The sequence below is a fragment of the Portunus trituberculatus genome, chromosome 32 (assembly GCF_017591435.1).
Source record: "Portunus trituberculatus isolate SZX2019 chromosome 32, ASM1759143v1, whole genome shotgun sequence".
Taxonomy (NCBI): Eukaryota; Metazoa; Arthropoda; class Malacostraca; order Decapoda; family Portunidae; genus Portunus; species Portunus trituberculatus.
The window spans coordinates 2,330,682-2,353,181 of NC_059286.1; the positions used below are offsets into that span (position 1 = coordinate 2,330,682).

General features: G+C 37.0%; 1 protein-coding gene across 3 annotated transcripts in view; it reads right to left on the bottom strand.

Moving 5' to 3' along the window:
* LOC123512036 (zwei Ig domain protein zig-8-like) overlaps positions 1-22,500 on the bottom strand; it is a 241,249-nt gene that overhangs the window by 25,430 nt on the left and 193,319 nt on the right. For all 3 annotated transcript variants that reach the window (XM_045268193.1, XM_045268192.1, XM_045268191.1), the window contains 2 exons: positions 5,408-5,523; positions 2,703-2,780 (listed from right to left, as the gene is read on the bottom strand). In XM_045268193.1, coding sequence (XP_045124128.1) covers positions 2,703-2,771 — 69 coding nt within the window. In that variant the 5' untranslated portion in view covers positions 2,772-2,780; positions 5,408-5,523. The remainder of the gene's footprint in view (positions 1-2,702; positions 2,781-5,407; positions 5,524-22,500) is intronic.

Below are 22,500 nucleotides of genomic sequence, written 5' to 3' on the forward strand. Positions count from 1 at the left end.
GTACAGGCGAGTCATGCAGAACCTTTACACCTTCCGTCTACACCATCCACACCAACGCACTGCCAGTTAACTCATGCTGGACGCTCAACACCGTCACATACACCCCTGACACATAACCAAAAAGGCCAACGGTTGTGTTATTTTGGGCCTTGTATTCAACGTTTTCTCTTTTAGATTTTTATGTACTTGTAGCGTGGATAGTCTAGGAATTATCTGAGTCTCATATTTCAGTTCCCAATAAAGAAAAAAAGTAGAAAACAATTACTCTTGATCATCCAGATAGTCAGTCAGGTGAATATTTCGTTTCAATATTTTTGCTGAGGGTATTCTTTCTTTTGCTTCCTTTTTCCTTTATTCCATTTTTGTCTAGTCACATGCTGCTATTGTCACTGCATTTTTTACCAGTGACTATCATTTGTTTCCTTCCTTTTTCAGTTTTAGGTTTTGATGTTTAAATATTTCTATCCGTCAGTGTTTGTAAAGTTTTTTCTTTCCCTTTTTACATTTTTTTTTATGTGTTCCATTTTTATTTAGTCATATTTTGTTGTTTTCCTGCATTATTTTTTTTACTGGTAGTCATTTATTTTCTTTCTTTATAAAATGTTAATAATTGATGCTCAACTACTTTCATCTTTCTGTTTTTCTCCTTTTCTTTTTCTTTTTTTTATATTTCACCCTATCCATATATGTTATTTTTATTTCCCGAATGTTTCCTTGCCGTGTTTCTACTCTGTAGCGCTCTTGCTTTTCTGTTTTTTCTTGTTCATGTCGAGCTATTTTGTCTCTCAGCATTTCTTATATTTCAACTCTTTTTGTATTAGTCCTGTTTACGTGTTTATTTTCTGTTTCTGTCTCACTTGTACTGTTTCCTTTTCTTTTCTAAGCTTTTTCTAATACCAGTTTGAATGTACTTTTACCACATTTTCGTTTTTTTCTTTATTTCAGCGTTCTTTCATTTGTGTCCTAATGTTCGTTTTCTAATATTACTACGTTGCATGTCTATATTTTTCAGTACTCGTGTAAACTAATTATAATTTAACCTGTAGCTTTTAAAGATTGCTGAAATCAAAATGATGAAAATAATGAAAACTTTCTCGTTCTTGATACCTGACAAACTTTATTTTTAAGTCTTCTTGCGTCTTGGTCTCCTGCTGTCAATACTTTGAAGGCTTCATAAGGAAAACGAAAATGAACAGTCAGAAAACGAAGAGAGAACCTTCCAGTCCACTAAATCAAGAATCTCTATTACATTTCTCACTTTTACGTTTTACCACAAAGCGTCCTTCTACTGTTCTTACGAGTATTTCCAACAAACGTGAGAAAAATGTGAAATGTGTAGCTGAGAGAGAGAGAGAGAGAGAGAGAGAGAGAGAGAGAGAGAGAGAGAGAGAGAGAGAGAGAGAGAGAGAGAGAGAGAGAGAGAGAGAGAGAGAGAGAGAGAGAGAGAGAGAGAGAGAGAGAGAGAGAGAGAGAGAGAGAGAGAGAGCGCTTCCTATTCAATACATTATCTATTCACATCCTTTAATTTCTACCATGAACCACATTCTATTATTTAATTCCTATCCTCAAAACTTGATAAAAGAAAAGTTAAAATAAAAAAAAATAATTTTGTTAAAATCAATTAATGAATAAAATAAATATAAGTAGATAGATAAACAAATATCCTTAAAAGCATAATAAGGCAGTTCTTGTAAGATCAAACTCGCCCCCATTTGGTCTTACAGCTAATTGACTCAAATACTCAAGCACTCGAGCACTGTGGCAGTCTTGCGGACGCCACCACTTCCACTAACCTTTTAGCAAAAAAAAGGAACCAAAAAGGGACTGTTATTCTTACTACGGTGTTCCACTCAACCTGGCGGGCAGCTTCTCCCTTAAAAGCCACTTTGCTACATTTAATTTCATTCTTGCTCTCGATGAAATTATTACTATTGTTATTATCATCTCGGGGAAGTTGGGTCACATTTACTGTTACAACATGCTTCAGTTGTTCATATACATTTTCTCCTGTGCCTTCATTCCTTTTACTTCTTATTAACTATATCATTGTTATTTCGGGCTTCGTTTCTTAATCAGAGTTTCCTTTTCAATTCAAGTATAATCCTAAAATGTTTTACTGCTAAGAAATTGGATGATTTATACACACCGTTATGTATTTAAAGTTTTTCGACTCTGCTTTTTTTAGTGTCATACATTCGATATCGCGGTGATGGGTTAACTAACGTGATATTTTATTTCGTCGCAGTGTTAAATCCTTTACAGATTGCAGCAAAAGAGAAAACATTGGTTTCTTTATCACAAAGAATTCTAGTAGGAATTTTTCCTTTTCAGTTCCTAACTTGTCTCGTGCTTCTTGTGTCCTTAAACAAAAAAATTCGTGCTAATGTGAAGATAACAAATAATGATAAATATAATGAAGACAAGTGGTAATTTTCCTTTCTTTATCCAATCTCATACTTTCCATCTATAAATCATGTCACGTCTTCCCCTTACGTCCTTACTTTCCAACCCTTACCAGATGAAAAAAAAAAGTCCGCGGTCTAATGTTCTTTCCAGAAAATCACGGCGGACTTAACGATCATATCCCATCAGCACACAAGGGAGCTGAGCCTGAGCTATGAGGAACTCTAGCCGGCTACATTTCTCGCGACGTCCGAGCAACATTACCCCGACGTAACTTAGAGGCACAAGCAGACATTCACCCTGTAGCGGTCGTCCGGCGAGTAGGTGAGCAGGCCCGCGGTGATGATGTGCAGGTTACGTCGCCTCATCCAAGTCACCTGCAACAAGAGAGAAGGTCAAGAGTTTAGATTCAAGAAGTCTCAGAAAGAACGGTTGAGGTTATGATTAATTCTGACCAACCTGTAACAAGGAAGGTTAAGAGTGCAGGCTCGGTAAGATTCAAGTTTGAAGGATTCATCTTTGTGAACTGCAGCAAAGAAGGTTAAAAATACAAGATGAGAGGAAGCTCAGAGACTGGAGTTACAAGTGAATGGTGGTAAATGTATGAGTGTTGTACCTGATATTAATGAATTCATTACGGTATGTCAGAAAAATAAAATAGATGGTGTAAGTTAATCAAAGAGAATAATATAGACGTTACAATATGAGCTGGTATTATTTTCCCACCCTAACCTTGCGCGTGCTTCAGTGTTCAGGAATACTAGTGCTTCCCTCAGAGACTCACTTTCAAGATTATCTTCTTATATTCGTGATGAAATAGCGTAATGAGAAAACCTGGAGAAAAAATAAATAATGATATCCAATCAAAAATTTTAGATAAGTATGTCAATCAGTGATGTTAGATCAGGAAAAGACCAAGAATTCTCACAAGCATCTATGATATCCGTGTTGGACAAAAACTCCTCTAGCCGTCTATCCATCACATCTCTCATCGCTGTCTACCTCAGGACACCCGATCAACACGTCCAGTTTCTGATTCTGGAACAGACGTCACGTGTTTGCAATTCTACTGCAGGCTTTTCTGATCTGTTCCCCTCATCACTGTCTCTTACCCCTCACGAACCGCCCTAGGAAAGCTTCCCACCTCATTTCATCTGATTACGTCTGCATGTGAAGCATGGCAATGTAAAGAACACAGCTAATGGGGACCAATGATACCCTTCGTTGATAACACTATTTTTCCACATAGAGCATTTCACACAGACACACACACACACACACACACACACACACACACAGATATATATATATATATATATATATATATATATATATATATATATATATATATATATATATATATATATATATATATATACATATACTTATATGAGTAACTGCAATGAGGAAGAGTATCTTTCCACAGTCCCGTATATTAAATTAAGGAGACAGGTGAAAACAACACTGCAACAAGCAAAAACAGGTCCTGGAACACACCACTAAAACACGTGCTGGAGTGGTCAAAATTAACCTTTACATGCATTACAGAATTCCTGCAGTTCCGCAAATTAAGCACGTATGCAAATCTTATTAAAACGCTCATTAAGTAAGACACAAAACTGTCTGCTTCCCACACCCCAGCTCGCGGCGGCCAGATGCAGTAGGGGAGTCGCCGCCAACGTTCCCCGTACGCCCATTTTTGATAATTTATTCATGGTTTTGAGAAAGACTCTAGCGCCTAGCGGGCGTTTCATCTCCACCACGACAGTCTCCCCTCACATTACGGCCGGCAAGGGGGAAGACTCCTTGCGGCTATGAGGAAAAGTGATAAGGAAGTTGAGACTCAGGGTGACAGGATGGGTCTGCAGGGGACAATTGGTGCGAGAACGAGGCAAGAGGGCGGGCAGGTGAGACGCGAGTGGGAGAACCCCAGACGTCATCCTTCCGTGAGGCGTTGTGTGAGGTACTAAAGGGCAGACAGGTGTGTGTGTGTGTGTGTGTGTGTGTGTGTGTGTGTGTGTGTGTGTGTGTGTGTGTGTGCAATGTCGGGTATCAATATGAGCAAATTAGGAATATTAGGCGAGAATAAGGACGACAATAAAAGGAGAAGAGCAGACAATAGAAGCATAATAAAGAGCACAAAAAAGGTGCAAAACAATAGCAGCAATAAAACGCAAAGAACAGGAGAAAGAAGAGGCAGAAACAGAGGCAGTTGCAGGCTCCCAGCACCGGTGGAAGTAGTTATAGACGCGACAGGAAAACGGTGAAACAGGGAGAAGAAAAAGAAGATAGAAGCTTAGAAAAGAAAAAAAGGGAGAAACACTGGTCGTGGTACGGTGATAAAAACAGGAAAGACAAAACCGTAGGAAAAGGCAATACAGGCATTAACAAAACAGAGAAGCCGGGGAGAAAGAAAGAGAAAGAAAGGGAGAAAGCTAAAAACAAAAACAGCAGGAGAAACACTAGTCGTAATAAAGTGGCAGGAACAGGAGGCAGAACAGTAGGAGTAATAGTCGAGGCAAGAGGGATGCAGGAACCTCATACCTGCACCCAGCCCAAGGAAGGCAGTACATCAAATGAATTCAAGCAATGTAGAAGCAAGGTGAGGAAGTAAATAGACACGAACACATGAGCAAACACAACAACCTTTCTACCACACTCTCACAGGCACCACCTTCTCTCCCACTCCTCCTCCTCCTCCTCCTCCTCCTCCTCCTTCCAAGCTCAAATAATACAGAAGGTAAGAGAAACTGTACCAGAAATAACCGTCTCTGCAACATTCAACAGTTCTGGCACTAAAAATAACGCTGTACAATTTCATCAAGCACTTTAAGAGAGAAAAAAAAATAATAAAAAGGTACATTTCCAATCATCTAGCTGATGTGAGTTTTAGATATTGCTGTCAATAAAAAAAAAATCTCAGATTGGTTTGTGATTAAAAGATGCGATAGTAACAGTGAAAGGGTTAAAGGTTAACAGTGAGGCAGTCAGGAACGCCACTCACGGATCTGTCGCCGAGGTTGGCCACTCTGCAGGGGAGGAAGGCGTGGGAACCTTCGCTCACCGTCACATTCACCGGAGGATCCACGAAGGAGGGTCCCCCCGGCCACGAGCACCAGCCTGACGGAGGAAGAAAACAGGTAATTAGAGTGTATTCTGTAATCTTAAGTGTTGTAGCGTGAGAGTACCGTAGTGTAAGTTTATAATAATTACTAGAAAGGGAGATTTACCTGAAGGATAACGTCACTAGTATATATATATATATATATATATATATATATATATATATATATATATATATATATATATATATATATATATATATATATATATATATATATATATATATATATATATATATATATATATATATATATATATATATATATATATATATATATATATATATATATATATATATATATATATATATATATATATATATATATATATATATATATATATATATATATATATATATATATATATATATATATATATATATATATATATATATATATATATATATATATATATATATATATATATATATATATATATATATATATATATATATATATATATATATATATATATATATATATATATATATATATATATATATATATATATATATATATATATATATATATATATATATATATATATATATATATATATATATATATATATATATATATATATATATATATATATATATATATATATATATATATATATATATATATATATATATATATATATATATATATATATATATATATATATATATATATATATATATATATATATATATATATATATATATATATATATATATATATATATATATATATATATATATATATATATATATATATATATATATATATATATATATATATATATATATATATATATTATATTATATATATGAATATTATTATATGCATATTAAAATGCAGGGAAATCACTGTAGAAATTTTCATTCCTCCTGCTTTATTATTTTCCAACGTTTCGCCTTACAGCAAAAGGCATTACCAGGGCCTATAATAATTAACATCAAAATATAAGTTTAACATGGCCTAAAAAGGCATTATCGAAACATTAAGTTAACGTTAAAGTTAAAAACCATAAAAAAAATCACAATACATCGTCAGAAGAACAAAAATGCACAATACAAAAAAACAGGTACACGGAAAACCAACCTTGATTTGTGCTCTACGTGATAGAGGGAGGAACTGACTAGAACGGTAGTGTTAAGATGAGAGGAAAGGGAGGAAAAGAGGGTGAAGCAGAAGTCCTTTCCTTTCCTCTCATCTTAACACAACCGTTCTAGTCAGTTCCTTCCTCTATCACGTAGGGCACACATCAAGATTGGTTTTCCGTGTACCTCTGTTTTTTCGTATTGTGCATTTTTGTTCTTCTGACGATGTATTGTGATTTTTTTTATGCTTTATAACTTTAATGTTAACTTAATGTTTCGATAGTTTTAACTTAATATTTCGATAATGTCTTTTTTAGACCATGTCATAGTTATATTTTCATAACTATTGTAGGCCCTGATGATGCCTTTTGTTGGAAAGCGAAACGCTGGTAAATAATAAAGAAGAAAAGAAGAAAAGAAGAGAGGACAGTAGGAACTTGACACAAAACTCTGTAAAACACACACACACACACACACACACACACACACACACACACACACACATACACATACACATACACATAAACACACACACGCACGCACGCACACACACACACACACACACACACACACACAGAGAGAGAGAGAGAGAGAGAGAGAGAGAGAGAGAGAGAGAGAGAGAGAGAGAGAGAGAGAGAGAGAGAGAGAGAGAGAGAGAGAGAGAGAGAGAGAGAGAGAGACAAAGAAAGACACAGAGACGCCACCGGTCGGGTCAAAGACTTCCCTTCGAAACGACCCACAACAAAAATTCCTTCGCTTTTCGTGTGGACACTTTGGCGCGGATTGAAAGCGAGCCGCGGAGGAACGAGAGGACGACATCGGCTGCAAGGAAAAAGAAGTTAGATCGTGTTGGCAGCCTCGTTACCTTCCTCCGGCGCGTTCCTGCCTGAGGGACGCACAAAGACGGGGCCACAACACGGGGAACAATGTCGCTTTCCTTTTGTGCTGTTTGAACTGTTGTAATGCTGGCCACTACAGAGAGAGAGAGAGAGAGAGAGAGAGAGAGAGAGAGAGAGAGAGAGAGAGAGAGAGAGAGAGAGAGAGAGAAAACTATTGTTATTACAGTGAGGACAATAATTAAGACGTAAACAGCATTATGGTATTTATGCTTCAGTTACGTGACAAGCTGGTATGTGGAACAGTTACCAATGTGTGGTGCCAGTTTCCCTCCTACTGTTCGATCTCACGTTCGTAAACTTACTGGAATCAGAGAGCAAAAGGTAAAGGAAAAGAATAGACGTGGATTCTGTCTAGGAGTGTTCTAACATATCTTCCGAGGAATTAATCAGCAGCTTCTTCCTTCGTCTGACCTTCTTCGTTGTTTTTCCTTTTCCTCTTTTTGCCTTTCTGTTTTCCTTTTTTTTTTTCCTTGCATTCGTTATTCATTTGGTTTAGTCTTCCTACATTTCTTTCTTGCCCTCTTCATTTTCTCATTTTGCTTCTGTTTTATTTTTTTTCTTGCTTTCTCGTTCCCTGTCACGTGTGGTATCCTACATTTTTATTTTTTTTCTTACAATCAAATACTACAAATTATCACTTAGCCCTGAAAGAAGCGAACGTTATTTTGCTCTATGTTCTTCCATTAAGTTAATTTTTCTTCATCTTCGTTTTCTTCTTATCATTCTAGTTGAGACACAGCTCATTCGTTCATTCAGTTAGCCTCATCTCGCTCACCATTTATTCGCAGCAAAAGGTAAAAGAAAAGAATAGACGTGGATTCTGTCTAGGAGTGTTCTAACATATCTTCCGAGGAATTAATCAGCAGCTTCTTCCTTCGTCTGACCTTCTTCGTTGTTTTTCCTTTTCCTCTTTTTGCCTTTCTGTTTTCCTTTTTTTTTTTCCTTGCATTCGTTATTCATTTGGTTTAGTCTTCCTACATTTCTTTCTTGCCCTCTTCATTTTCTCATTTTGCTTCTGTTTTATTTTTTTTCTTGCTTTCTCGTTCCCTGTCACGTGTGGTATCCTACATTTTATTTTTTTTCTTACAATCAAATACTACAAATTATCACTTAGCCCTGAAAGAAGCGAACGTTATTTTGCTCTATGTTCTTCCATTAAGTTAATTTTTCTTCATCTTCGTTTTCTTCTTATCATTCTAGTTGAGACACAGCTCATTCGTTCATTCAGTTAGCCTCATCTCGCTCACCATTTATTCGTTCGCTCAAAGGTAATTGTTTCGCCGGCAGGAAATGTGGCAAGGAATGAGACCATTGCGGTTCGCTGAAGAATAAGGAGAGGAAAAAATGGTAGGTGCTGGTGATATTTCAAACCACAAAAATAGATGTTGTAACTAACCACATATGAGGCACGAACACACACACACACACACACACACACACACACACACACACACACACACACACACACACACACACACACACACACACACACACACACACACACACACACACACACACACACACACACACACACACACACACACATACACAAGGTGGAGAAGTGGTTATTTCACATGATACATTTAGTATTTTGAAGCAACAGGTGGACCGGAAATCTACTTCTTTTTAAGGGAAGAATATTTAAATATAAACTCGAAAAAAATAAGAGAAAGAGGAGACGTAGAAGAAAAGAACGACGGGTGAAGGAGAAGCTAAGAACCATTTCTCTCTCTCTCTCTCTCTCTCTCTGCCATCCCTTGGTCCATTAATCTTTCCCATGTCCCTCGTGTTCACTCCTCTCTTCTATTATTTTTCATTTATGCTCTCCGTCTCCCTATTCCACATCCCTTAACACTATTTACTCCATATTCCTCGCTCTCCTTGATTTACGACACACGGCTTTCCTCTTTCTTGGTCTTTTACGCTTTCATCTCTTCTTCTCCTCCCACCTCCTTTTACGTTCACTTTGCGTTTTCTTAGCACTTTTCCCGTTGGATCGCCCTTGTTTTATTTTTCTCTATTTCCTCCCTGTCTTCCTCCTGTTTTGCTCCTTTCCTCAGTTCCATTTTTTAAACTCCTGCTTTCTTTTCTTCCCTTTCCATTTCCATTGTCTGGTAATGTCACGGGTTTTGTTATAGCCAGGAATCAACCGTTTATGAGAGGTAATATCAATGTTCTGTGCCGGGAAACAGGTGTCATGGAAGCCTTAATCTCATATGATGTTACTATGACGATAGTGAATAGAATAACCTAAATATAAATTGTGGGCTTAATTGATATATCCATGGGGGGTGAGGTGTGTAGGTGTGTAATGGAAGGTAGAGGACAGGTGTGTGTGTGTGTGTGTGTGTGTGTGTGTGTGTGTGTGTGTGTGTGTGTGTGTGTGTGTGTGTGTGTGTGTGTCATAATATAACAATATTAATAATAATAATAATAATAATAATAATAATAATAATAATAATAATAATAATAATAATAATAATAATAATAATAATAATAATAATAATAATAATAATAATAATAATAATAATAATAATAATAATAATAATAATAATAATAATAATAATAATAATTATATAATAATAATAATAATAATAATAATAATAATAATAATAATAATAAAAATACCAATAATTATAAAAATAACAATAAATAATATTATTGAAAATAATAATAATAATAATAATAATAATAATAATAATAATAATAATAATAATAACAATAATAATGAAAATAAAAATAATAATAATAATAATAATAATAATAATAATAATAATAATACAAATAATAATAATAACAATAATAATAACAATAATAATAATAATAATAATGGAAAGTTAATTCGTACTCCAGTACACAATATTCATTTTGTATAACTTTTTGGTACGTCCCGTTTCAGAATACTGAGCTCAAACATGGTGTATTTATTACTGATGAATTCAAACGAGCTCAGCAAAGAGTAGCAAAAAATATACTAAGCCTAGAAAAACAAATCATACGAAGAGCGTCAAAAATATTTGAATCCATTTCTCTTTAAGACAGAATGCTAAGAGACAACTTAATACAAATGTTTAAAATAATCAAAGGCATTCATAACATGGACTGCAGTCAATATTTCACATTACATTTTTCAAATTACACGCGAGGACATGGTTGCAAAATTATCGACAAATTCTTCAAGTCTCAAGAATCAACTTGTTTCCTTTCTTTTTTTTTCTCTCTCACCGGATAGTTAATCTCTGGAATGAGCTTCTTCGAGATGTGATAGACTATAATACCGTAGAAACTTTTAAACATTGTCTTGACATTTTTTTTTTTTACCTTTAATTGGTGGCCAAAAGCGTTTGTTCATTAAAGATTAACTTCCTTGCTTCCAAGAATTGGGACATCTCATTTCATCAATTTTCATTCTTTCCTATAAAATTTCTTTCACTTTTTTGTTCTCTAACCACCTAAGATATTAATTTCCGTCCTATTTTCTTGCACGGCTTACGACCGATCAAGTAGGAGGTGGGGAGAAAGCCTTCTGCTTTATCTAGTCAGGACACCTCATTACTACCTTAAGGTCTGGTGGCTTATTTTTTGTGTAATTGTTAATGATTCGCACCATGGAAGGAAACGCGTTGACGGGGAATCGGTCCGTGTACGGTGCTTTAAGTGGCATTATCTTATTTTGTTATCATGTGGCATGGACCGAACGTGGCGCGTCATGGGGGAAGCACGTGGCACAGGCGTGGGTGATGCAACAAGCTCTCCCAAACTTCCCAAGGGCTTCCAGGTGTCTGGTACACAGATTGAGCAGTCTCAGAATGGTCAGGGAGTTCTCGTAGTTAGAACCGAGGATGACCCTGCACGACCTGTCCTGCACATCCTACAGTTGTTGCTGTTGAGTGGAGGTGAACAAGGAGGATCACTCTGGTGAGGTGTTCCCAAGGACTTGAATTTGTGCAGCATTTACAGCTTGTAGACAGCTGACCTGACTGTGGTGGAAACATGTTCTTTCAGGTCATCCACTATGACATCAAGCAGTTTCGCTAACCGGACTACCTGGGGCGGATGGGGGTCCAGCCAAAGCTGTGGAGGAGGCACAACCGCTGAAGAGGTACAGACTTACATCACCACAGTCTTGTTAGGGTTGATGAATTATGTTTTCCTCGGTCCGTGTCTACAGTTGCTCCAGCGTTACTTGTAATATCCTACTGTAGCAGCTGGTCTTTGTTCTTTACCGGCACGCCCAGGGTACAGGCGTCCACAAATATCCAACAATGGCGGGTGTTGGTAAGGGCGTCATTTATATGTGTGTTTCACTGTTTGATCTGCTGCAGTCTCTGACGAGACAGCCAGACGTTACCCTACGGAACGAGCTCAGAGCTCATTATTTCCGATCTTCGGATAGGTCTGAGACCAGGCACACACCACACACCGGGACAACAAGGTCGCAACTCCTTGATTTACATCCCGTACCTACTCACTGCTAGGTGAACAGGGGCTACACGTGAAAGGAGACACACCCAAATATCTCCACCTGGCCGGGAAATCGAATCCCGGTCCTCTGGCTTGTGAAGCCAGCGCTCTAACCACTGAGTTACCGGGCGTGTGTGTAATTCACTGTTTGATCTGCTGCAGTCTCTGAGGAGACAGCCAGACGTTACCCTACGGAACGAGCTCAGAGCTCATTATTTCCGATCTTCGGATAGGTCTGAGACCAGGCACACACCACACACCGGGACAACAAGTTCACAACTCCTCGATTTACATCCCGGACCTACTCACTGCTAGGGATCACACCACAACCACACACAGCGGGAAAGCGAGACCACAACCCCTCGAGTTACATATCGTACCTATTTACTGTTAGGTGAACAGAGGCTACACATTAAGAAGCTTGCCCATTTGCCTCGTCGCTCCCGGGATCGAAACCAGGGACCTCTTGGCACAAAACTATCGACCTGAAGCTGCCTGCCACATCTACTTTATCATAATAGCAATTCAACATAACTGAGTATCATCTATTAATAATGATATATTCCCAAATTTCACAAAGAAAGTACATTCGTAAATATGTTACTAATGTTGCCAGACATCAATTAGTAGGTTAAATGTGTAACTACGAATTTTGTAACGCAGACAAGTAATAATTTATTTTCTTACTGTGTCCTATTTAACGTGTGTGTGTGTGTGTGTGTGTGTGTGTGTGTGTGTGTGTGTGTGTGTGTGTGTGTGTGTGTGTGTGTGTGTGTGTGTGTGTGTGTGTGTGTGTGTGTGCGCGCGCGCGTGTGGGTCAGGACGGGGGTGGGGAGATATGTGTAAATTAGCGTCATAATCCGGATGATCAAGAAAAAAGACATGTATATAATAGGGCGAGAGGTGCTGAATGAAGTGTCATCAACCGCAGTAATCCCCGTGTAGTTTAGGTTAATTAATTCTCAAAAAAGATGTAATTTGTGTTGGCGGATTATGTTATACACGTCATTTGAGTTTCACCAACACGTGGCAGGTTAATTTGAGCGGCAGGGAAGCTGAGACTAAAGTGAATGATTTATATCCCTGCTGTGAAATTGTGGCATGACAAATATTTCATGGTTGAGATTCGTCTGTAACAACATTAATCCTTTAAATGAAAATGATAATGCGAAAATCAAAACATTAGTAGCGTTAAACTTATGGATAAAAGATATAATTGAAGCCATTATCTTGTCTTTACAAAATTCTATCATTGATTTAGAGGATTTGGTGAAGTGAAACAAAAGACAGTCTCTCTTCCTTTAAAAAAAATAAATGAATAAAAAAAGATAAAGAAAAACGTCCCCTAAAAGTTTAAATTTCAAGAGAATTGTCCAAAGAATATCCAGGCATTTAATAAATGTCTATCAAAGCTTGCACCATAACATATCACTAAGCTCGGAGATGAGCCCAAGCAGTCAGAGGATTAATTCTTCACGTTTTGAAAACACGCTTCGCATCCTCACACAAGTATAGACGACCTGAAGAAGTTACACATCTCATAACTTATTAACCCCTTCAGTATTATGACGTTTTCATATCAATTCTTCTTACTATTTGGTAATTTTATACAGCTTCTGAAACTTATGCTGGGATAGCTAAAATAGTGAAGACTCTGGCCATTAACCTTCTGACCTTCAAAGCCGCTTCCGAATGTAAATAAAATTGTCTAATCACACCCAAAATTCAAGGTAAAAATGTGTACCAGTACTGAAGGGGTTAATAGGTTAATAGCAGATTTTTTATCTATCATTTTTTTACTAATTACAAGTTGATATACTTACACCATTACTTCAAGCTACTTTCCATTTCCTATTCGTGGAGATATTATGCTTTTTAGATTAAGTGTTTGATGGCCAATATAAAGTTGATCGATTTCTTATCAGTGTAAAAGAAAAAAAATATTGTAACGTTCATTTGACTATTGTTTCCTTTTCAATACGTGCACAATATATTTAGAAAAGGCAGATGTTTAACGAGGAAAGTATAACAGGTAACAGGCATTTTTATCTATTTACTGTTTTCTCTTATTATTCTTTGGTAGCATCTGTAATATTCTCCAAGGCAGCTTACACTTTTCTTTCCGACACGCGCAGAAAATACATAGAAAAATCTGCATCTGATGGTTTATTTACAGCAGTCTTTTTCTCTCTGTCTTTCCATCACCAGTTTTAGGTGGAAGAATATAATGTTAGCCTCGTCCTGTGATGGCAAAATTGAATAACCATTTTCCTGACGCCTGAACCAATACATTTTTTTCTCTCTGTTTTGAGCCACCACTATGAAACGCGCTCGCTATTCTTGTCATGAGTGAGGACAAAGAATTCAATTTATAGCAAAAATGCAACCTTCCACCAAACAAAATATTTCTGTCTATCAGTACGCTGAACAAATGACATGCATGAAGCCCATCACAGACCAAAAGCAAACAAAGAGGAATTGTGCAGAAATGTGAAAACAGACTGTAGGAAAAAGAAGACAAAACACACAAGAATTAAAGTATAAAGAATAGTGAGCTTTCTTCATAAGCTCAACATACATAAATATGATGCCATAAAAATGCAAGGCAACCAAAAACCGCGAATTACACACACAAGACTTGCATCCCTTCCTGAGAATAGATAGAAAAAGAAGAATAAATGAAATACATATAATCACCACGCATCATTTATCCGCTCAACATGCATACTTGAATTCTCCATCAAAGAAAAGTGAATGTAACATATACAAACTTCCCGATAGATACATTCTACACAATGAATAAATAAATAAGCATATAAAAATTGAAAAAAAGTCCACAATACTCTATTCTTTTGAGTATAAATATTTGAAAACTCACTTCAATTAAAATACGCACCAGACTGACACAATGGCTTGACATACGAACAGATGCTAGATGAACGATAAAAAAAGAACACTCCTACACTTCATCCACCCAAACCTTGTACGAGTAACTGTCGCCTTGAGTTTTACAGTAAGATAATCAATCCCTGAGTACCTGAGGCGTTTCCATATTAATTCTGCTTACTATTTGATGACATTATACAGCTTTAGAAACTTATGTGTGGGGTCAAAATAGTGAACACTATGGCCATTAATCTTCTTCCTTCCATAGATCCTCCCTATTGCAAATAAATTGGTCTAATCGTACACAAATCTCAAGGTAAAAATGTGTCCCAGTATTGAAGGGATTAATTGGTTGACGAGAGGACAGTTTGAGGAGCATTAAAATCTTCATCCTTTTTTTTTTCCCCTAAGAATTGTACATTGTTGTGACTGTAAAGTGCACCATCAAGATATCGTTAGACAGTGATATCTAATCATGATGTAGCTGGGGATGGAAAATATACATTACAGTAAAAAAAAAATGGATAAAATCGTTCGTAGTCATACACGAACATATACATTGATCCCATACAAATATCTAATCCCTTGGACAGGATGAAGTAAGAGTTTCTGATTCTTTCCCTCTACTATCTTGATTCCTCACTCACCGCCGCAATTTTGAACCTCTATCTATCTTTATTTCTATGGTCACTACCGATTACTGCTCGTCTGAACTTGCGAACTTACCTCCCTCTCCTCCACGGCCTCACTGCACAAAATTTCTTATTCTGATCCCTATTCTGTCCAAATTTCTAATGCAAAAGTTAAGTGGTATGTTTAGTATTGCATCCGTTTTACTGGTACATGTAATTCGTCCTGTTTCTGTATTTACTCCTGCGAATACAACTTTAACTGTTTGAGAAAATGGTATAAAGGCACTTAAAAAAACACAAAATTGTCTAAGTCTATTGTTTCCCACGTTTACTCATTTATCTCTTTATTTTATCCCTTTAAACGGACTTTTCCTTTTTACATTTTTTGTATACTCTGGGGTAGTCTCTGACAGTAAAAAAAAAAAAGGTAGAGAAGAGAAATTATACCTACTTCGTCTCGTTAAGCTCGTCAGTGAGTCATGCCAATAAAAATGCCAATATATATTCCCTAACTTAATTACGGTAAACTTTGTTAATTTGGAATTCGTTGGAAAAGGCGCCTAACCTCGGGAATTAATGATATGGCCTCCTAAACCACTCGCCTGAACGAACACACCAAAGAAAAAAAAAAACATTAAGCCGCTCTTTTTACGTCGAGGAATATATTTGTTCTTCCTCTAAGTCTTTGTCGTGGAGTTATTTGTTTGTGAATGTGTTAGGGAAAGACTCCATTGCAACTTTCACTCTTAATCTTATAGGCAGAGAGAGTTTTCATGCTGGTGGTGGTAGTGGTGGTGTGTATATGTATGTATATATGTTGAGAGAGAGAGAGAGAGAGAGAGAGAGAGAGAGAGAGAGAGAGAGAGAGAGAGAGAGAGAGAGAGAGAGAGAGAGAGAGAGAGAGAGAGAGAGAGAGAGAGAGAGAGAGAGAGAGAGAGAGAGAGAGAGAGAGAGAGAGAGAGAGAGAGAGAGAGAGAGAGAGAGAGAGAGAGAGAGAGAGAGAGAGAGAGAGAGAGAGAGAGAGAGAGAGAGAGAGAGAGAGAGAGAGAGAGAGAGAGAGAGAGAGAGAGAGAGAGAGAGAGAGAGAGAGAGAGAGAGAGAGAGAGAGAGAGAGAGAGAGAGAGAGAGAGAGAGAGAGAGAGAGAGAGAGAGAGAGAGAGACTACAAACAACCACAATGGCTATTACAACAAAAACAACAACAAAAGCAACAACAAAAAGCATCACCGCCACTACCACCACTACCACTACCACTACCATTACTACTATTACTACTACCACTACTACTACTATTACTACTCTACAAATACCACTACAACTAACATGACTACCCTCCAACCTTATACCTTTTCAAAAACACTGTAATGAGTGTCGATGGCGCCCACACCCGCGTTCTCATATCCACCACGCTCCACCAAATAACCCAGGCATGAATATTGTAGGTCGTGATGAGAACCGTTACAGGAAAAAAAGAGGAAAGGAAAACTGTACACTTTTAGCATCCTCTGCGCCAGATTCTCTCATACTTATCTGACACAAAGGATGAAGTGGCTGAGAGTTCGTTTCAGATGAATGGGTTGTTAATATTAGATGATGATGACAAGAGTGATGAAGATGAAAACATGGTACCGTTTCTTTTATCTAGTAAAGTACACATGTATATATTTTTGGATAACATGAAGGTAGGTTATTCCGTCTTTACTTAGTGAGGGTCAAAATATGTGTATCCAGATGACTTTTATACAATAGTTATTGATTAATTAGTCTATTTGTTTGGGTATCTATACAACTCTCTATAACAGGTTCTTCTTTTGGCTACCTACTTACCTATCTATCCATCTATCTATCTATGGGTAACTCATGACCTTTTCACCAGCAAAACATATTTGATTAAAAAAAAAACAAGAACATGAAACTAACACTCAACTAACGAATTCATACCCTCAGCCAGGTGGAATGATAGAAATGAACACATCCCAACTATTCTGGCCAACCATCGTATTTCCAGCAGTGCAAAATGTTTCCCCGTATTTCTTTAAACACGAACTATTGCGTTATTTTGGGTGCACTGTGCTGGTAATATCCGCCGCCACCAGCGCTGCGGTATGTGTGCAAAGTAATAGCTGTAGGAGACCTCGCCAATTTAGACGAGGCACTCCACTTACTGTAATATAATTGGTATCCTATCCTATCCTTCCTTATCTTATCGTATCCTCATTCTGTACATTTATACTGTGTTCAGCCTTATATTATTTCATCCTATCTTTTTATATTATATTTTTCCTTATCCTTTCATATAATTTCTCACCTTTATCATTTTCAATCTCTTCTTATCCTATCCTTTCTATGCTATCGCATCATACTCCATCATTCATTATCATATCGTATTGTTTTCCATCTTATATTGCCCTATGCTATTCCTTTCTATCATAACCTTCCCTGCTTTATCTTACTCTTATCCTATTCTATCCTAACCTATTATTTTCTTTCCATTCCCTGTCATGTTCTATTTCATCACCGGAGGATAACATGAAGGAGACTGAGGAGAAAAAACAATGCGAAGAACAGCTAGGAATACAAGTAAATATTCTCCTTACTTAACAACAAATACTGTAGGATATGTCGATATATCACGATGGTTTTTGCTGACCTACGTACAGCTGTTATTGGAAAACGTGTGGATTTTATTTAATTTTTCTCACTTCTCTTTCGTTTACCATTCTGATTTAAGTTTACTAGTGTTTTTGATCATTTTTATCATATTTTCCCCTTCCTGGTACAAACTAGAACGCCCCGCCCCCTTCGTATGACTTCAATTATTTAAGATTGAAATTTGTTTCCTGAAAATTATAACCATTTCGATCTGTCTTTGGAAGTGACACTCTAAATTTTCTTTGTTTTCAGTGGTTCTCTTTTGTAATATATATATATATATATATATATATATATATATATATATATATATATATATATATATATATATATATATATATATATATATATATATATATATATATATATATATATATATATATATAAGTAGTTGGACAATATGGAAGACAGTAATGATGATGATATATATGAATGTCTGTGTGTGAGAATATTAGCGTTGCTGTAAGAGTGGTGGTGCTGTAGGGTGAGATAAAGGCTGGTTATTGTTGCGGTTGTTTGTTTGTTGATAAATAATAATGATAATGTTAGAGTTCCTACCGTCTGCAGAGTGAGCTGGCATAAAAATTGACACCTAAACCAATGAATAATTTTTTTCTTCTTTATCTTTTGCTCTAACAGAACAACTGAGTTCGATCGGTAAAGGAGATTAATTTAATGTTTTCAAATCGAAGTCATCAACATCGCATAAAGAAACCGTTTTTCATTAAGTACATCTCAAAGAACAGGAATATTGATTTTATGTTTTTAAATCGAACATAAATTAACACATGGACTACATAATAAACGAATGAAAATTAATTAATTGATTCAAGAACTTTGTTCCCATCAAGGTTCCCACATATAATTATGTATGCAATAAGTAAAGGTCATTGCCAGGCGTTGCAATCCTACCTCAAAAATTTCCTACATGACAACACTATTTCAGGCAACTGCACGTATTAAAAACATGCTAAATGGTGCAAAGTTTTGGAAAGGAAGGTAGGAAGACACGAGTATCTATTCATTTTTCCATTAGGGTTCTCGCCAATGGTTTTCGATAATGTGGTGGCGCTGCGAAGCCCGGACAAGGAAATAATGGCGTTAATGGCCCTTCACTCTTACTTCTAAAACCAGTAATTGTTTGCCACTCTACGATATTATATGGAATAGTTGTTATTGTTGTTTGTAGGTCAATGTGTTAATGCAATAAATAAGTGTGATTAACGAGTGTGATAGATTAGTGTGCTTGGCAAATGATGTAGAAAGGAGTGGTTTATGAATACGGCAAGGAGTTAATATGTTATCGGGAGTATTTTTTTTCTATTTGTGTGTGTGTGTGTGTGTGTGTGTGTGTGTGTGTGTGTGTGTGTGTGTGTGTGTGTGTGTGTGTGTGTGTGTGTGTGTTTGATCTGCTGCAGTCTCTGACGAGACAGTCAGACGTTACCCTACGGAACGAGCTCAGAGCTAATTGTTTCCGATCTTCGGATAGGTCTGAGATCAGGCACACACCACACACCGGGACAACAAGGTCGCAACTCCTCGATTTACATCCCGTACCTACTCATTGTTAGGTGAACAGGGGCTACACGTGTGTGTGTGTGTGTGTGTGTGTGTGTGTGTGTGTGTGTGTGTGTGTGTGTGTGTGTGTGTGTGTGTGTGTGTGTAATTCACTGTTTGATCTGCTGCAGTCTCTGACGAGACAGCCAGACGTTACCCTACGGAACGAGCTCAGAGCTCATTGTTTCCGATCTTCGGATAGGCCTGAGACCAGGCACACACCACACACCGGGACAACAAGGTCACAACTCCTCGATTTACATCCCGTACCTACTCACTGCTAGGTGAACAGGGGCTACACGTCAAAGGAGACACACCCAAATATCTCCACCCGACCGGGGAATCGAACCCCGGTCCTCTGGCTTGTGAGGCCAGCGCTCTAACCACTGAGCTACCGGGCCGTGTGTGTGTGTGTGTGTGTGTGTGTGTGTGTGTGTGTGTGTGTGTGTGTGTGTGTGTGTTGGGGCGGGCATATGTGTGTTTATGTGTATGAGTAGTCAGATAAAGGAGAAAGGACAATGGTGGCTGCACTATAAAAACCACAGGGAGGAGCACCACTTGTTCCTAGTTTGCTAGATTACTGAGTGGGCAGGTGCGGGGCAGGTGACGGACATGGCTGGGAGGGCTTCCGGATGGGGACCTACAATTTGTCAATCACGCGCAGGGGATGGGGACACTTTTCACAGACGGAGACAAGTGGGCCTGTCAAGGGGCTGAGTCGTGCTGTGGAAATGGTATTAACACGACTTTGCTGCCCCTGGATACTTTTAGGTGGAAATGAAGGAGAGGCATGAAAAAAAGAACAGTAAACGCCGCATGTGTAAAATTAGTTAGGTGTGGATAAGAGGGAAATTTTTGGTCGTAAGAAAAGGTTTTGTTTGAATTTTCTGGATTATGTAGTGGAATGGGATTGTTAAAGCGATTTCATAATGCTGAAAATCTTATTATGTGTAGTTAAATAGATATGACTTAAAGGGAAGCATTTAGTAGTGGGAAATATCTACTGGCAAAAATTATTGCTGTTAATGTTCTGGAATACCGAGTGAAACGGAATTATTAAAATGATATGATAATGAAAAAAAAAGGTATTTGCAAAAAACGTATGTATTTACTTGTCCAACTGGATTAAGAACTTTGAATCACGTCACGTTCCTTGGTGACTTCACATGTAAGTTTCCCAACCGTGGCGTGACGTGATAAAGGACATTGTGGTAAGGAGGCCAAAAAGAGCGTGTGTCAGAGTGAGAATGACAGGGCGGACAGGTCGCGTGAATGGAGAGCGGAAAGAACCTTTTTATTTTTCTTACCCAGCTGTTTTTGTTTTGCCTTTTTGCCCCTCTGGTTCCTTTTGCTGGAGGTTGACAGAGACACAGTGTTCCCGGAGGCTGTTTGTCTTTGGAGGCAGTGGGTGGAGTTTGTTGATTTGCAGTGGTGGAGAACTTGGCGTTGGTGTTACGGCTTCTTAAGTATACTTTGTTGTTGTTGCGTATCGTGGCTTTGTTATTTGTGGCATTCTCAGGCTTCGTTTTTCCCTCCAGTTTGTTTGGCTGTGTGTTTGGTTAGCCGGATTAGTTTTGATTAGCTCCACCTTCTTGATGAGCGAGAGCAGGTTGGGAGGGATGGTGGGGGATATGGAGGGAGGCAGGGTGGAAGGAAGGAGACTTGTGCTAACTGGTGGCTTTGTGGGAGTTTCATTTCAGTTTTATAGATGGCTTTTAAATCTTCATTTGTTGGCCATTATTGTTGATTTGGTGAAAAATATGAGAAGGTGAGTCACGTTTGAAATAATTACATCTTGACCAAAATGGCGGTGAAAAGTTTACGTCTTTGTTATTGTTGAGCTGCGTTTGGCAAAACAGTTTCGAAAAACCTGTTAAGATAATTGACAGTTTCTTTCTTTCCTGGTTTATGGTCGAGGTGCCGAGAGTTTTGTGCGCGGACTTAGGCAAGACTTCGTTTGCCTCTACCTTTTTTTTTTTCTTTCAGTTTTTATGAAAGTGAATACAATGAAAGTTCTATTGTGAACAAGAAAAATATTACTTATATCATATCAACATCTGTTAGAATACAATTAAGTGTTGCAATATATATATATATATATATATATATATATATATATATATATATATATATATATATATATATATATATATATATATATATATATATATATATATATATATCTATCTCTCTCTCTCTCTCTCTCTCTCTATATATATATATATATATATATATATATATATATATATATATATATATATATATATATATATATATATATATATATATATATATATATATATATATATATATATATATATATATATATATATATATATATATATATATATATATATATATATATATATATATATAAACACACACACACACACACACGTGTTATTTTTATATACTAATCAAATCCAATTAAACATACTCTTACATCGCGTAAATAATCTCAACTTTCAAGACCAAAAAATATAGTAAGATGGAGGCTTTTTTATGTAGGAATGCCACCGGCGAAGGGCAAATCAATAAAAAAGATAAATAAATCCACTAAATGTTAGTTCCCATAGAGAAGTCACATAGAAGGATAAGAAAAAGCAGGATAATTGTGTCTGTCGTAAAGTGTACACATCTCTAACGAAAACTGGCAGCGTGAAAGGTCTAAATTAAGCCCTTCTGTAGTAACGAGGAAGGGAGCAGTGCCTGATTGACTTAATAGGGGTGAGGAGGCACCAGGTAAGGGGTGGTTAAAACCTAGCTGGGGAGAAGAATGAAGGCTGCTGAAGTTTCAGGAA